This window comes from Lagenorhynchus albirostris, chromosome 3 (genome assembly GCF_949774975.1).
Source record: "Lagenorhynchus albirostris chromosome 3, mLagAlb1.1, whole genome shotgun sequence".
Lineage (NCBI taxonomy): Eukaryota > Metazoa > Chordata > Mammalia > Artiodactyla > Delphinidae > Lagenorhynchus > Lagenorhynchus albirostris.
In genome coordinates, this window is record NC_083097.1 from 115236675 (window position 1) to 115254626 (window position 17952).

General features: G+C 48.3%; 1 protein-coding gene across 1 annotated transcript; it reads left to right on the top strand.

Moving 5' to 3' along the window:
• Positions 1 to 1249: 1249 nt before the first annotated feature.
• EGR1 (early growth response 1) lies at positions 1250 to 5016 on the top strand. Its single transcript, XM_060143685.1, has 2 exons — positions 1250 to 1802; positions 2504 to 5016. The coding sequence occupies exons 1-2, from the start codon at positions 1502 to 1504 to the stop codon at positions 3796 to 3798; spliced, it is 1596 nt and encodes a 531-aa protein (XP_059999668.1). The 5' UTR covers positions 1250 to 1501; the 3' UTR covers positions 3799 to 5016.
• Positions 5017 to 17952: the final 12936 nt, after the last annotated feature.

Here is a 17952-nt window from a genome sequence, read left to right on the forward strand (position 1 = left end):
ACCTCCAGAGGGCAGCACCAACCCGCCAAGCAGGTCCTCTCTTCGAGCCAGCCTGGGGTCCCCAGACAGTCCACAGGGAAGCCTCCTTTTCAGATTCCCACACTTCCCGCCCCACCTCCACCTGTTCTGGATAAAGGTGGGACAGTCTCCCACCAACACAGGGACCACCAGCTCCTGGTGGGAACAGCACTCAGGTCTCTCCAGAAGCAATCAGCTTACCTCGTCCAACCACCCAAACGTGGGATCTTCCCCAGAGGGACCAGAGAACAGCCTTTTGGTTCGGGTGGCACAGAGGGATCCCCAAGCTCCAGCAGCCCCACCCCATTGGCAGATGGCGGAGAAACAGATGGCCCACCGTACCGCACAGGAAGGAACCCAGGAACCATCTGGCCGTTATTTCCTAGCCTCAGTTTCCCCGCGACACTTGGAAAGGCACCATGCCATTGGTCGAGGCCTGGGGTCAGGGCCCCGCCTCTCCTGGGCGGCCTCTGCCCTGGCCAGCCCAGCAGCTCCTCCCCTTCGCTCCCGCCCGGCTCCCACGGTCCCAGAGGTAGGCGGGCGAGCCCTGGATCACGGTGGCAGAACCCAGGTCCTACTCGCCCTCGCCCCCGCCCAGGGCCTGGGCTTTCCCAGCCCAGTCCCCGCCGGGAGCCTCGAAGCGCATAGAGCTACGCGCCTGGAACCCTCCCCGCCTGGGCGTCCCCAGCTCTTGCGCACGCGTAGGGCTCCCGGCTCGGAACCAGGGAGGAGGGAGGGAGGCAGGGAACAGCAAGCAGCGACCCGGAAACGCCATATAAGGAGCAGGAAGGATCCCCCGCCGGAACAACCCTTATATGGGCAGCGCCTTATTTGGAGTGCCCAGATATGGCCCGGCTGTTTCCGGCTCCGGGAGGAGGGAAGAAGGCGGAGGGAAGGGGCGGGGGCAACGCCGGGAACTACGGAGCAGCTTCGGTCCGGGAGTCCTCAGCTGTGGCTTGAGCACTAAGCTTCCTCAAGGCCTGGGCACCCAGGGTGTGGGAGCCGGCGTCGGGCCCAGGGTGCGGGATGGCAGTGCCTATGGCTCTTGGAGAGGGGGCTTCACGTCACTCCGGGTCCTCCCGGCTGGTCTTGCCATATTAGGGCTTCCTGTTTCCCATTTATGGCCATGTACGTCACGAAGGAGGTGGGTCCATGTCGTTCCAGACCCTTCAAATAGAGGCGGATCCGGGGAGTCGCGAGAGATCCCAGCGCGCAGAACTCGGGGAGCCGCCGCCGCCAGCTGCCGCCGCCGCTGCCACCAGCTTCCGCCGCAGGACCGGCCCCTACCCCAGCCTCGGCAGCCGCGCCGCGTCTACATCGGCCGGCGGCGAGGGCGAGCCGGCAGACCCCACCTGCGCTCTCCACAGTGTGCCCCGCGCCCCGCATGTGACCTGGCCAGGCCCCCGAGAGGTGTCCCCCGCAGCTCCTGCCCCGGGCTGCGCCCACCTGCCCCAACACCAGCTCTCCAGCCCACCAGTCCGGGATGGCGGCAGCCAAGGCCGAGATGCAGCTGATGTCCCCGCTGCAGATCTCCGACCCCTTTGGCTCCTTTCCTCATTCGCCCACCATGGACAACTATCCTAAGCTGGAGGAGATGATGCTGCTGAGCAATGGGGCTCCCCAGTTCCTCGGTGCCTCCGGGGCCCCGGAGGGCAGCGGCGGTAACAGCAGCAGCAGCGGGGGCGGTGGAGGTGGAGGGGGCGGCAGCAACAGCAACAGCAGCGGCGGCGCCTTCAACCCTCAGGGGGAGGCGGGCGAGCAGCCCTACGAGCACCTGACCGCAGGTAAGCTGTGGCCTACGTCGAGGGCTAGCCCCTTCGCCACCATCCTGGAGTCTGGTCCTTCCCCACGGCCTTTGCAGCGCCCCTTCACCGCGGCAGTGCTTCTGGACTTAAGGGATGCAAGTGGGGTTTCCCTTCCATTCCTGTCATCCCCAAGGTCCTGTGTTAGAGGAATGCCTGGGGACATCCCCCCACCCCCTCCTCGTCCTTAACGGTGCACAGGGGAGCCAGCTTTTGTTTTGGAAGGAGAGCTGTGGGGCTGCGGGGGTGGGGGGAGGGGGGAGGGCTTGTTTTGACGAGCAGGGCTGCGCCCCCTCCGCCTCCAGGAAGGCTAGCCTGCCTCCTGTCCCCAGGGAAGGACCGTGATCCTTGGCCAGGGATGTCTCGGCAGCCCCGGGTAGGGGTCGCGCACTAGCGGTGGCCGAGGGGGTGCTGGCGGGAATCCCTCGCCCTCGCAGCTCCTGCTGCGGAACGCTGGGAGCTGCAGTGGAGGGGGATTCTCCGTATTTGCGTCAGCTGTTGTTGAAATGGGTTCTGCCTCTGGATCGGGTCCAGGAACATTGCAATCTGCTGCTATCAATTATTAACCAGCTCAAGAGTCAATGGTAGCTGGCCCGACCTCTCGCCTGGCAGCGTGGGTCCTCCTCGCCCTCCAGTGATTGCTCTCCAGTAACCAGGCCTCCTCCCTCTCTCTCTCCTGCCAGAGTCTTTTCCTGACATCACTCTGAATAACGAGAAGGTTCTAGTGGAGACGAGTTACCCCAGCCAAACCACCCGGCTGCCCCCCATCACCTACACTGGCCGCTTCTCTCTGGAGCCTGCACCCAACAGTGGCAACACCTTATGGCCTGAGCCCCTTTTCAGCCTGGTCAGCGGCCTCGTTAGCATGACCAACCCCCCAGCCACCTCATCCTCAGCATCATCTCCAGCGGCCTCCTCCTCTGCCTCCCAGAGCCCACCCCTGAGCTGCGCAGTGCAGTCCAACGACAGCAGCCCTATTTACTCAGCGGCACCCACCTTCCCCACACCTAACACCGACATCTTCCCTGAGCCACAAGGTCAGGCCTTTCCAGGCTCAGCAGGCACCGCGCTTCAGTACCCACCTCCTGCCTACCCTGCTGCCAAGGGTGGCTTCCAGGTCCCCATGATCCCTGACTATCTGTTTCCACAACAGCAGGGGGACCTGGGCCTGGGCACCCCAGACCAGAAACCCTTCCAGGGCCTGGAGAGCCGTACCCAGCAGCCTTCGCTCACTCCACTCTCTACCATCAAGGCCTTTGCCACACAGTCGGGCTCCCAGGACCTGAAGGCCCTCAACACCACCTACCAGTCCCAGCTCATCAAACCCAGCCGCATGCGCAAGTACCCCAACCGACCCAGCAAGACTCCCCCCCATGAACGCCCCTACGCCTGCCCCGTGGAGTCCTGTGACCGCCGCTTCTCTCGCTCAGACGAGCTCACCCGCCATATCCGCATCCACACGGGCCAGAAGCCCTTCCAGTGCCGCATCTGCATGCGCAACTTCAGCCGCAGCGACCACCTCACCACCCACATCCGCACCCACACAGGCGAGAAGCCATTCGCCTGTGACATCTGTGGGAGAAAGTTTGCCAGGAGTGATGAACGCAAGAGGCATACCAAAATCCACTTGCGGCAGAAGGACAAGAAAGCAGACAAAAGTGTGGCCTCTGCCGCTACCTCCTCTCTCCCTTCCTACCCATCCCCAGTGGCTACCTCTTACCCATCCCCAGCCACCACCTCATACCCATCACCCGTGCCCACCTCCTACTCCTCTCCCGGCTCCTCGACCTACCCATCGCCTGTGCACAGTGGTTTCCCGTCACCCTCCGTGGCTACCACATACTCCTCCGTTCCTCCTGCTTTCCCTGCCCAGGTCAGCAGCTTCCCTTCCTCAGCTGTCACCAACTCCTTCAGCGCCTCCACAGGGCTTTCGGACATGACGACCACGTTTTCTCCCAGGACAATTGAAATTTGCTGAAAGGAAAGGAAAAAGGGAGAAAATGAAACACAAGAGACTTAAAGGACGGGAGGAGGAGATGGCCATAGGAGGGGGCTCCTCTTAAGTCAGATGGAGGTTCTCAGAGCCAAATCCTCCTCTACTTGACCCCAGGGTCGCTGTGGAAGGTCTGTTGGCCAACAATTCTTTCTGTCCACTTCCCTTTCCTCCCCAGGACCTACTCCCTTTGACTTCAGCTGCCTGAAACAGCCATGTGCAAGGTCTTCACTTCTATCCAAAGAACTTGATTTGCATGGATTTTGGATATATCATTTCAGTATCATCTCCATCGTATGCCTGACCCCTTGCTCCCTTCAATGCTAGAAAATCAAGTTGGCAAAATGGGGTTTGGGCCCCTCAGAGTCCAGCCTTGTACTCTTGTACAGTGTCTGTGCCATGGATTTTGTTTTTCTTGGGGTACTCTTGATGTGAAATAATTTGCATACTCTATTGTATTATTTGGAATTAGATCCTCACTTTGGGGGAAAAAAAAAAAAGAAAAGCCAAGCAAACCAATGGTGATCCTTTGTTTTGTGATGATGCTGTGACAATTAAGTTTGAAGCTTTTTTTGAAACAGCAATTCTCGGTATTAATCAGAGCATGTTTCAGAGTGTTGTTCTGTTAACCTTTTTGTAAATATTGCCCGACTGTACTCTCACATGTGGCAAAATATGGCTTGGTTTTTCTCCTTTTTTTGAAAGGTTTGGGTTTTTTTTTGTCCTTTTGGTTTAAAAAGTTTCACGTCTTGGTGCCTTTTGTGTGATGCGCCTTGCTGACGGCTTGACATGTGCAATTGTGAGGGATGTGCTCACCTCTAGCCTTAAGGGGGGCAAGGAGTGGTGATTCAGGGGAGGCTTTGGGAGCAAAATAAGGAAAAGGGCTGAGCTTGAGCTTCAGTTCTCCAGAATGTAAGAAAACAAAATCTAAAAATCAGAACTCTCAAAAGTCTATTTTTTTAACTGAAAATGTAAATTTATATATATATTCAGGAGTTGGAATGTTGTAGTTACCTACTGAGTAGGCGGCAATTTTTGTATGTTATGAACATGCAGTTCATTATTTTGTGGTTTTATTTTACTTTGTACTTGTGTTTGCTTAAACAAAGTGACTGTTTGGCTTATAAACACGTTGAATGCGCTTTACTGCCCATGGGATATGTGGTGTATATCCTTCAGAAAAATTAAAAGGAAAATAAAATAGCTGTGGTTGGGTGTGTTTCCTGGGCTAGGGGGAGGCCTCTGTAGTAGCCGTCTCTATCGAGGGGTTTGAGGGGCTTTTCCAGAGACAAGGATATTCCAACCAGAGACGTGCCCACTGTGTGTCGCTGGAGTGAATTCTTCGAGAATTGGGTTTGGGTCTCCTCTTCTTGATACTGGGCCCATTCCTCAGTCTGGTGGGCTTCAGGCTTATCTTGGTTAGTGAAAGCTAAAAAAGGCCAGAGGTAGAGGTGGAACATGTGTGGCCAGAGGTAGCACCATTCTAGCCCCAAATGTCTGACCAGCCCTGCCTCCATCTCTACCCAGGGTAGGGAAATTCTGTGTTCTTGGGAATCCCTGCCCTATACACCTGGGGGAGATAAGGGGTGGGCAGAGGGCTTTGGGAAACAGTAAAAGCTGGGGCTGCCTCAGACTCTTCCTCCCATCCTCCATGTCCCCAGAAGCCTGAGGGTATCGAAGAAGGTTAGAAGAGGCAAGGACCAGTTATCAAGCCAAGAATCCTTCCAGGAGAAAATCTCATTACTTGCCAGCTAGAGCTGTGATCCTTGGCAGCCTCCTGTGACACAGGGCAGAGGGGGCAGGAGGCTGGCCTGGTGTCTATTGTTCCACCTAGACTAAGTCTGTCCCCACTATGCAGGAGGCCTAAAGTGCTAGGTTCCTCTGGCCCCAGCCCCCAGAGGGTCCACACTCACAGCCAGAGCAATTCTCGTGGGCTTGTGAGCATCTGTCTATTCTGTGAGAGGCCTTGAGCTGGCCATGACAACAAGGCACATTGTCAGTTGGGGAGATAGAGATGAAGCCAAAAATTATAACATGGTGCTAGGTCATATAACATGGGCAAGCATGAGGCTCTCTGGGAGTACTGCAAAGGACACTCAACCCACCCAGGGGCTTAGGAAAGGTGGAAAAGTTGAGTTTGGCAAAGTAAGTGGAAGTCGGCCCAATTGGCTTGCTTTGTGTGTGAGACAGGGAGGATGGATGGATGGATTACTGAATGGAAGCACTACTTCCAACCCTGATATGAGTCTTCTGTGAATTGGTCAGACACCACCTTCCATTGGTCAGATGGGTGCAATAGATTTGGTGTCCTGGAATTCCCAAGCCTTGGCTCCCTTCCCAACTTCTGACCCCAAAATCAAGGACAATGAAGTATCCCCTCTATCCAGTATGGATATCAGGCCCTGAATGAAATCGAAGTCTAACCTACCTCCACACCTTCTCCTCCCCCAAGGGTCTCCCTGGTTACCAACCCACACCTCTCCCCGAGCCAGGGGAATTCCAGCAATCCCCTGGCATCAACCCAATTCTTTCTCTTCCATTCTACCCCTCAAGCACCAGCAGTGTTTGATCTCTGCCCTTTCCCATGACACCAGAATCCTCAGCCTGGAACACGGGGAACAAAGCCACCTTCTCTAGCAACGGGCACATCCCTGTAGCCTCCTGGCAAAATCACCACGTCCTGATGGGACAATATTTGCATCGGCACACCTCTTCCCAGCCCCACCTCCCCTCCCCATCTTACTCTAGGCCCAGGAAAACAAGTCTATGCCTGTTACACATTCTTAAGAATCTCTCATCACAGGCTCCCAAGAAAAAAAAACATGGCAAGAATAAAATATGAAAGAAGGAGCAAAAAGACTCACTCTGTTCCTTTAAAGCAAAGGGTCTCCTACATTGTTACAGTGCATCAGAATCAGATTCCTAGGCCCCATTCCCAGAGCATCTGATTCCTGAGGTCTGGAATGGGGTCCTGGAACTGGCCTTGATAACTAGCATGCCAGGTGATTCTGATGCAGATGCCAAGCCTGCCAGCTAATTATTATTAGTCCTGTCACCAGGGTTTCTTTAGGTTCTGACAGTTGAAATTTAAGTTTCTTTGCATGGTTTAAATAGGCCAAGACTCAATAATTGCCTGATTTTAAGGTCCTATAGTGTAAAGAAAAAGGAAAGTGTTCACTTTAACTCCTGCTCCTGTGAGGGAAATCTAAAACCAAGGGCACAGGGCAGTGCTGATAAAAACTCGCATCATCATAAAGGCTGAGGTTTGGGAAGGAACCCAGATAGTGTTGAACAATTGATTGCTACCTGGGGACATTTTCTAGGGCTTCAGGGATGTGGAGAGGGACAGAGAGGAATGGGGTGGAAGAGGAGAGAGGGCAAGGGAACTCGGCCAGCGAAGGACAGGTTTCAATTCTGAAGCAAAAGAAAACCAGGTCCTAAGGACTCTTGACCCTGACCTCTTAGTATCTGAGAGGTACTCTTTTCTCTTAAATTTCAGGAATGCTCAGCCTCATTCATTTTGAAAGATTCTAAGCACTCAGAAAGGCAGAGCTTAGCTTCTATTGTCAGGCTGGGTTTGAGGTGTGCTTCCTTCTACCTGCCCCCACTTACAGCTCCCACACCCCAGGAAGAAATGGAGTCAGGAACGGGTGCAATGGAGTCAGAGGGGTTCTCTCCAATGTTCCCCTCTCTCCTCTGCTGTTTTCCCTGGTGCAGCGACACTTAATGCAACTTGAGAGGGGAAGATTGGGCAGAGTGAGATCCCAGTGGTCCTAAGGGGAATGAGACCAAGTCTAAAAGAAGCAGGTATGAGCAAGTAAGATGTCAACATTCTACCCATACGCTTTTGGGTGCTAATAAGATTTTGCACCCAAATAGCAAATCTAGCCCTCCACTTCAGTGATTTTTCATCCCATCTCCCTTTTCCCAGTACTGGAACCTAGGAGAGCCTTTTGAGGCAAAGCTTACTCGATAATGTTCTCTTAAGTCAAGTTGGTGGCTCAGCTTCTCAGATCCAAGTAAAACTATCTCATCTCCTTTTTCAGGAAGCCCTCCCATAAGTCCATTCTCCTCAGTACTTAGGTTGTTTATTATTATTATTACTGCTATTATTATGACTTTATTGAGGTACACTTGATGTACATATAAAAGTACACAAAACTGATGTAAATACAATTGAGGTACATGTAAAGTGTACAATTTGATGAGTCTTGACATGTGTACACAGGTGAAACCATCGCCACAATTAAGATAATGAACATATCTATCACCTTCAAAACTTTCCTCACACCCCTTGGACGTCTTTCCTTCTTCTACTTCTGTCCCCAGGCAACCGCTGATCTGTTTTCTGTCACTCTATAGATCAGTTTGCATTTTCTGGAGTCTCATACAAGTTGAATAATTCTGTATGTACTCGTTTTGGTCTGGGTTCTCTCACTTAGCATTGTTATTTTGAGATTCATCCATGTTGTTGCATGTATAAATAGTTCACTCCTTTTTATTGCTGAGCAGTATTCCACTGCACAGCTATAGCACAAGTTGCTCACCTTCTCACCTGTGCATGGACGTTGGGGTTGGTTCCCTTTAGGGGCTATTAGAAATAAAGCTGCTTTGAGCATTTGAGTACAAGTCTTTGTGTGGATGTGGGCCCATTCACTCCAGAGCCCCCCCGTTCTGGCACCTTCTTCCCACCACGTCCCCATTTACTCCCCTCTCTCTTACTCAAAGCAATAATCACCCCCTTCCCCCCCCCCCACTCACAGAGTCAGGGCCCAGACTCCTAAAAATTTTTTGCTTCATTTAATCTTTCTGCATGGAAACGGAGCCAGCCCCTTCATCATCTTCATTGCTCTATTTCAAACTCCGTCCCGTTTGTTTATATCTTCTTGGTAATATGTCTGGGGCTAAATAAGGTATGCTTGTTTATATGTCATTGTTTATTCAGTTTGGCAAATGTCCTTAAGTCCTCAGCAATACTTTTCTAAGGAGAAAAGGTGCCTGGTGGATGGTGGGCCACACACTGATGAGGTGCTCGTACCTCAGAAGGAGGAAGGGGCTAAGATCAGATGGTGTGGGAAATTGTCCCGGGAGATAGTCCTGAGAGGTTATCTGTACACGTTGCATTTTGTTACTATCTCCTGGGGGATCTTACCTGGATGGATTTTCTAGAACATGGGCCCCACTCACTCACTAGTTATCACAAACCCTATCTTACCACATTCCCACCCCTCAGTTCTGAGATAGTCTTGCAACTGCATCTTTTCTCTCTCCTCTTTGGGCCCAGGGAGCCTGGGACTGTGCAGCAGCCTGAGGGTGAAAAGGCAGTGGGGGTCAGAGGGTGGGTTCCCAACTCTGATAAACTGGCACTTGCTGCCTGCCTGGGTATATGTTGGGGTTGGTGTGGGGAGAGGGTGACTTGCTTTATTTTAGAAGATTATCCTTAACAGTTACCCTTTTCAGACAGACAATAACAAGTGTTGGTGATGTGAAAAAACTGGAACCCTCATACATTGCTGGTAGGCATGTAAAAAGGTGCCACTTTGGAAAACAGTTTAGCCATTTCTTATAAAGTTAAACATACACTTACCATACGACCCAGCAATTCCACTCCTGGCTATCTACCCAAGAGAAGTGAAAACATGTTTACACAAAGATATGGATGCGAGTATTCATAAGAGCCAAAAAGTGTAAACAAGTCAAAATGTCTATTCAACTGGTGAATGGATAAGTAAGGTGTGGCAGATCCAAACAACGAAAGACCACTCTGCAATCATTAAGGGACAAAATATGGATGTGTGCTACAACATGGATAAACCTTAAAGACATTATAATAAAAAAAGTTAGGTGCATATTGTATGGTTGCATTTATATGAAATGTCCAGAAAAGGCACATCTATAGACAGCAGATTAGTAGTTGCCAGGGGCTCGGGGTAAGAGTAGATCTTGAGGGACTTCCCTGGCTGTCCAGTGGTTAAGACTCTGTGCTTCCACTGCAGGGGATGCAAGTTTGATCCCTGGTGGGGGAACTAAGGTCCTGCATGCGGAGGGGCACAGCCAAAAATAAATTAAAAAGAGAAAAAAAAGAGTAGATCTTGACTGCAAATCAGCTTCTTATTTTGGGGATGATGGAAATGTTCTAAAAATGAACTGTTATGTTTGAACAACTCCGGAAATTTACTAAAAGTCATTGAATTGTATTCTTAAAATGGACGAATTTTATGGTATGTAAATAAAGCTATTTTTAAACCCTTTATACCTCACTACATCTAGATTTTTAAAATCTTTTCCTTTCCTGTCTTCTAGTGCCCATTCCCCAGGTAGACTTCCCAGTGCTCATTCCGCCCTACAGACCTGTCCTCCCTCCCTGGGGGTGACCCTCTTGAGCCCTCTCTCCTGCTGGCTGTCCTGGCCTGGGCTCTGACCAGCCTCTCTGCTGGGAGAACATAGCCCTCTAAGACCATGACGCTGATTTGCAAACTAGAGTCCAAAGAGCAGGCCTGGGGATAGTGGGGAGGGAGGCCCTCCTAAGGCTCTCACTTGGGACTCATTTGGAGGGAGGGGGTTTAGTAAATCTGGGGAGGCAAATGCATGGAAACGAATCTGTGTTCTCCCAGCCCTGTGACCCAGGTAAATCAGGCTGCCCACCTGGGCCTGAGTGCCTCCTGAGTTCCCAGACAAACCCAGAAGTCGCCATTTCCACAGAACCATAAGTGGGTGCCCGCCTCAGAGAAAATTATCTCAGCCTCCTCAGAAGCTCATTTCTGCTCATAACCAACTTCTCATCCTAGAATCTTTTCAGATCCAAAGACCAAACTCCTGAGAACAAAACTGGGCCTCATTTATTGAACAAATTAATGAAGCACCTACTGGGGTTAAGTTGGTCCAGAGCATATGGAGGGGATCTGGGAGAACAAAAAACAAAACCACCCCAACCTGCCAAACACCTTTGAATCTCTTTAGAACCAACTTTGAATTCCTTCAAACTGGCTTGTCAGAGAGAGTGAATCTCCAGCTGCCTTATCAAAACCAGTTTTCAAAAAAAATGTCATGAAGAACCTAGGGTTAAGACAGGAATAAAGACACAGACCTACTAGAGAATGGACTTGAGGATATGGGGAGGGGGAAGGGTAAGCTGTGACAAAGCGAGATAGAGGCATGGACATATATACACTACCAAACGTAAGGTAGATAGCTAGTGGGGAGCAGCCGCATAGCACAGGGAGATCAGCTCGGACCGCCTGGAGGGGTGGGATAGGGAGGGTGGGAGGGAGGGAGACGCAAGAGGGAAGAGATATGGGAACATATGTATATATGTAACTGATTCATAAAAAAAAAATACTAAGTCTTGAAATAAGTAGTTAAAAAAAAAAAAAAAAACGTTTTCAGGGCTTCCCTGGTGGCACAGTGGTTGAGAGTCCACCTGCTGATGCAGGGGACACGGCTTCGTGCCCCGGTTCGGGAAGATCCCACATGCCGCGGAGTGGCTAGGCCCGTGAGCCGTGGCCGCTGAACCTGCGCGTCTGGAGCCTGTGCTCCGCAACAGGAGAGGCCACAACAGTGAGAGGCCCGCGTACGGCAAAAAAACAAACAAACTAAAAAAAACAGTTTTCAGTCACCTCAACACCAATCATCCATCTTAAACTGTCTTCTCAGAACCACCTATTTAATACTCTAAGGTCCACCCGACCTGGCCCATTTGTAAGTCTTCTTAGATCAGTGATGAGGCCAAGCAGTACTTTGGGGAGTGTTCTCAATATCCTATGAATGATGCAAATGCAAATTTGATTGCCCCAAGTCTCTATAAAACAGAAACTCTGGAGTGGTGACTGCTTCCGATCCCATTCCAGCGGCCTCAGAACCAAGTTTGTCCCCTCAAATTTGTGATGACTCCCCTGATTGTCTCCTCAGAGCCATCTTTCATTCTCTTCAGAGCCAGACTTCATTCTTGGCTACTGAAACTGCCAAGGTCCTTAGAATTTTCTTCTCAGAAGCATCTTGGTTCTATCCAGAAATACTTTTTTTCAATCTCCTAGACCCAACTGTCAGGCTTCAAAAAGCAAGACTTTAAAAGTTATTCATCCATGGGCCTCAGGTTTCCCATCTGTTTAATGGGGAAAACTTCTTTTTCTTTAAAAAAAGAACATGATTTTTTTTCTGATTATGAAATATATATCAATTGTGAGAAATATAGAAACACCTTACCTTTTTTACACATGGTAGATTGAGGGATAGCCCGTGGATGCACGAAAGTCTCACACACTGATGGAGGGAGAATAAACTGGTATAAGCCTTCTTGAGGGCAATTCAACAACATGCACCAAAAGCCTTATAAAACTTCATGCCGGGGCTTCCCTGGTGGCGCAGTGGTTAAGAATCCGCCTGCCAATGCAGGGGACACGGGTTTGATCCCTGATCCAGGAAGATCCCACATGCCGAGGAGAAACTAAGCCCGTGCGCCACAACTACCGAGCCTGCACTCTAGAGCCCACGAGCCACAACTACTGAGCCCATGCGCCTAGAGCCCGTGCTCTGCAACAAGGGAAACCACCGCAATGAGAAGCCCACACACGGCAAGGAAGAGCAGCCCCCACTCTCTGCAACTAGAGAAAGCCCATGTGCAGCAACGAAGACCCAATGCAGCCCAAAATGAATAAATAAATGTCTTAAAAAAAAAGTGCATGCCTTCTGACCTAGCAGTTCTTCCAGGATTGCTGTTAATTACAGTGTATTATTCGCAATGGAGAAAAACTGGCAACAACATAAATGTCCTATGGGTGATGGCTGAAGTAAATTGTTATATGATGGACTACTAGGCAGTCACTATAAATCATGTTCTAAAATAACTATTGACCTGAAAAAATACCCAAATATACTACTAAGTGGTAAATATATAAAACTCTATATGACATGATTCCAGTTACATAAAATGCACACATGCACACACGCATACATCAAATGTTAATGTTATTTCTGATGGGATTATGGGAAATTTTAATTTCATTTCATGTAGTTTTCTGTATTTTCCAAGTAAGCAAGTTTTTAAAAAATCATCAGAAGAAAGTATTTATGAAAGAAAAAGAAAAAATAAGATTAGGTAAGCAAATAATTATTTTCTAGAATCTGGTATGATGTAGTCATCTTTAGGAAGTTCCTCTGATGGAGTATTTTCTCCCCCAGCACAGATGTGCTCCTTCAGTTGTAAGGTGTTAAGAGTGCTAAAAAGAAAAGAAGGGAAAGATTTTGTAGTGACTCAGAGCTCTAGGTTCTTTGCTGAGAGGACACAGGTTGGCTGTTTAATATTCCCTGTAGGTGGATTGTCCGTTGGGGCTGGCAGGATAGAAGCATCAGGGAGCTGCTGCTGGCTTCTATATTGGGGGGCTGTAGGTTTTTTAAAAGTCAAAAAGCAGTGTTGTTTTATTAGCTTGCCACCCTATTTCTCACAGGACTCTTGAGTTCTTGCCCCCATCACCAAATTATCTCTCCCTATTTCCAATACACAATTCATGCATACTACTAGGCTCCAAGTTTTTCTCTTAAACTTCTTTCTTTTACTTATAACTGGGTTGGTGTTAACCAGGTGATCTTGTTGTTTATTCTTGGATCAGACTGTTTGCTTTGTTGTACCCCAGTTTAGCAGGCATATCTTGGGAGAGAGCCCAAGTCTGAGTAAATTTCTTGGGGCCACACAGAGCACTGGGCCATCCAAAGTCTATGCTGCTCCTCAGTTACTCAGTCAGTCTGTTATCCAAAACACATTCACCAAATGCTACCTGCTTTCTGTCATGCCCTGAGCATGCAGAGATAAACAAGATAGAGTCTGGGCCATCACAGAATTGGGTGGGGGGAGATTTAGAAATAAATAATTGCCTCACAGTGTGATAGAGGTGTGTATGGAGCAGGGAGTGACTAATCCTATGACGGAGGAGGCGAACAGGGTGTAGGAGGAAGATGGGGTGTTCACAGGAGAGGGATTTGCAGGCAGAGGCAATAACAAGTACAAAGGCAAGGAAGTCAAGGTGTTCAGGAACCTGTGAATTAATGGTGGTGTGGCCTGAGAGCAAGGAAAGGAGGGGGGCCAAGAAACGGGGCTGGAAAAGCAGGTTGGGGCCAGAAGGCCAACAACTTAGTTTGACTGTGTTTCTGGGTGTTCGAAAGGCTGCACTGCTTCCTGCCTCCTTGGGAGGGTCCTGGTCCCCCCGCTCCATTTCCAATTTAGTTATTGCAATAATAACAATAATGATAAGAATAATTTGGTCATTCAGATTTTACACATGCTCTTTAATTTCAGCTTTCAATAAAGCACGAGTGACCTCAAACTCAATTATTTGACCTTAGCCCATTTTCCTTTAAATAACATATAACTTTTAAATATGCCCCAATTTCATGGAAAAATCAAGCCTCATTTTTATGTGTGTGTTTAAATTTTCAAACATTCACAAAAGTAGGAGGGAGTAGTGTAATGAACTTCTCTGTATCTAACCATCAGTTCAACACCTGTCAACTCACAGCTGGTCTTGACTCGTCTACACTGCCTTCTGCACTCCCTGCTACTACACACTGGATTGTTTTGAAGCAAATTCCAGACATTACCTAATTTCATCTGAAAATACTTCAGTATATATCTTTATGAGTATTTTTTAAGTTCCTTTGTTTGAATCAAGACCTGAAAAAGACCACATTTTTCATTTGTTGATATGTCTTTTAAGTTTCTTTTCATTCATATTAGTTTCCCTTGCTATTTATTTATTGAAGAAACCAAGTTACTTGTCCTGAAGAATTCCCCACTTTTAGATTTGACAGATTGCATTTTTTTCCCCTCATAATGTTATTTACTATGTCCTTCTATCCCGTGAATTTCCTATAAACTCGTTTTTTTAATATTTATTTTTATCATTTATTTTTGGCTGCATTTGGTCTTCATTGCTGCATGCGGGCTTTCTCTAGTTGCAGCGAGTCTGGGTTACTGTTCGTTGTGGTGCGCGGGCTTCTCATTTCAGTGGCTTCTCTTGCTATGGAGCACAGGCTCTAGGTGTGTGGGCTTCAGTAGTTGTGGTGGGCAGGCTCTGTAGTTGTGGCTCGCGGGCTCTAGAGCGCAGGCTCAGTAGCTGCGGTGCACAGGCTTAGTTGCTCCGCAGCATGTGGGATCTTCCCGGACCAGGGCTCGAACCCATGTCCCATTCATTGGCAGGCGGATTCTTAACCACTGTGCCATCAGGGAAGCCCCCAAACTCACTTTTATACCTACAGGTTTGATCAAATTCAGGTTCACTTTTAAGGTCATGCTATGTACTTGCTTCTGCAATATATCAAGAGACACATAATTTTTGGTTCTCTCTCTCTCTTTTTAATTTTCTAGATATTATTTTTTAATTGAAAAATAATTCATATAACATAAAAATTACAGTGTAAAATTCAGTGGTTTTTAATATAGTCACGCTGTTGTACAACTACTGCCATTACCTAATTCCAGAACATTACCATCAACCCCTAAAGAAATCCTGTACCTGTTGGCAGTCACTCCGTGTTCCACCCACCCCCCAGCACCTGGCAACCACCAATCTACTTTCTGTCTGTATTTGCCTATTCTGGACATTTCATGTAGATAAAACAATAAAATATGTGGCCTTTGGTATCTCAGTTCACTTAGCATTATATTTTTTTAGCATAATATTTTTAAGGTATATCCATGTTGTAACATGTATCAGTACTTCATTCCCCTTTTTTTTCTTTTGCGGTACGCAGGCCTCTCACTGTTGTGGCCTCTCCTGTTGCGGAGCACAGGCTCCGGACGCGCAGGCTTAGCGGCCATGGCTCACGGGCCTAGCCGCTCCGCGGCATGTGGGATCCTCCCGGACCAGGGCACGAACCCGTGTCCCCTGCATCGGCAGGCGGACTCTCAACTACTGCACCACCAGGGAAGCCCCATTCCCCTTTTTTTGGCTGAATAATATTACATTGTATGGATATACCACATTTTAAAAATCCACTTACAAGTTAATGGACATTTGGGTTGCTTCCATTTTGACTATTACAAATAATGCTGCAGCTACGGACATTATATACAGGTTTCTATGTGAACATATGTTTTCTGTTTTCTTGGGTGTCTCTCTTTTTGTGATGTTAAAATTAATTGATGAGTTCAAGTATTATTGATATTATAAAGTTCCCTTCCATCCTTCACCACCCAATGGTTTTAGGAATCCCTGGATTACTGATGATCCTTGTCTAAATCTATTATCTCATTAGAGGTTACTAAATGGTGATTTTGTAATTCTACCATTCCATTTGCATTTGTTAGCCAGAATTTGTCGATGATGAACTTAGGCTTAATCATAGTTGTTTAAAAAAAAAAAAAAAAGGGCAGGATAAATACTTGACTATTTTCTTTCACTTATCGGATAATGATATTTTGTACTTTCCTGTATAGAACCCTAATAAATGCTGGATTTCTACATGGTCAAAGCTCTACAAGGTTTGCAATAAAGAATTGCAAATAAGGAATTACGATCCTGGAGCCAGAAAATACAGAGTTATTCCAATCTCTACTTGGGGAATTATGGGGAGTTCACATAATGCCCCACAGCAATACTTCATAAAAGTCCTCCTACTTTTCCCTTCTAACTTTCCTTCTCCCTCTCCTTCCTTGTTCTTTATTAAATAGATCAGTTTAGCCTCTCTGCCCAAGTCCTTCCTTTTTCCAGCCTCTCAGACTCTACATCTCTCTCTAACTACTCCCTCCCCCCAGTTCTGATTGTGCATCACAAAATGTCCAGGAACTGGGCTGGCAAAGACTGAACCCTCTAAACTGGAAAGTGGGAAAGTGGGATTGGATTCTGAGCTGGAAACCTTTTGGTGGACGGATAAGTTAGGAGAGAAAAAAGGGAGGAACACTCACACTAATAAACCTCATTTCCATAACATGTATTTTCTGCAATGAACGTGCATCACACATGGTGTGATAAAAATTAAATGCATAAAATGTTTTTAAAATAAAAGAGATGGTAGGGAAGGAAATGAGCACTATTCTTTTTCACTTTCCAGTTGCCCTTCCTTTCCAAATACACTGCCGGCTGCATCCTTGACTTGCTGTTCCAGGGAAAGTGAAGTGGAACCTTGCCTGTGACTCAGGATTCCAAGTGTTTCCCACCTCCACAGCAGTGGGGGTGGGAGTGATGGAGTCTGCTCATGTAACAGTGCAGAGGAGCCTCTGAGAAAGGCCACTGGGAGCCTGCCCAGCTGGAGAGACTGCTGCTTTCGGGTCTCACTGGTTGAAATTGCTGGGCTCACCATCCTTTCCTGCAAGAAGCACCTTCCTGGATCTTAAGGAGACCTCCCGAGGGCTGTTCAATTTATACATCTTTGTATCTCTTAGGGAAATCTCAAGGCATGTGGAGGGTGGTAATGTCCTCTCTAGGTTTCCTCCCACCTCGGGAGTCTGGATGGGAGCCAGAGCCCCAAGACACAGGGCCCCATGTTACCCAGGCCCATCTGTCCAAGCCCTAGAAAGACGCTGGTGGCAAGTCTGAACTAAACCCAGTGAATGCTCCTGGCTGGGTTTTCACCTGTGTGGCAAAAGGCAGGGAAGTGCAGGTGTGGGCAGATATTTGTGGTCTCAGGCTATGTGAGCAGGAGTCCCGGAAGGTGTGGAGAAGACTTGGTGGCAGCGAGACAGTGTTGAACACATAAGTTCTGGACTCACACATCCAAATTTTAATCCCTCACTCCGCCACTTACATGACTTAGTGATCACAGGCAAGTTCCCTACTTCTCTGAGCCTCAGTTTTCACCTGGAGAAAATGGGCATAATGGTTCCCTCTCACTGGTTTGTGGTGAGGATTAAATGAGAATATCTGCTGAGTGCTTGGCCCACTCCTATTGGGAGGTATTGTCATTGAGGAGCCCCATAAACCTCTCAATTTCTTTTTCTCTAAAACAGGGATAACAGTAGGATCTATTAAATAAGATAATAAATGAAGTGTGGTTGACCCGCTATTAACTATTAAATATTAACTATTAATACTATTAACGCATTCTCTGTTTTGCTTGAGGTGACAATCTGATAGTTGCCTCCTCCTACTGCTTCCTCCCTCACCCTGCTCCAGTTGCCAGGACATGACTATTCTGGTCTTTTTGGACAAA

Bases quoted from the DNA above. Each gene is read 5' to 3' on its own strand.
- EGR1 (XM_060143685.1), top strand. From the start codon at position 1,502: ATGGCGGCAGCCAAGGCCGAGATGCAGCTGATGTCCCCGCTGCAGATC. The intron at 1,803-2,503 runs GTAAGCTGTGGC...CTCTCCTGCCAG, and splicing joins CTACGAGCACCTGACCGCAG to AGTCTTTTCCTGACATCACT.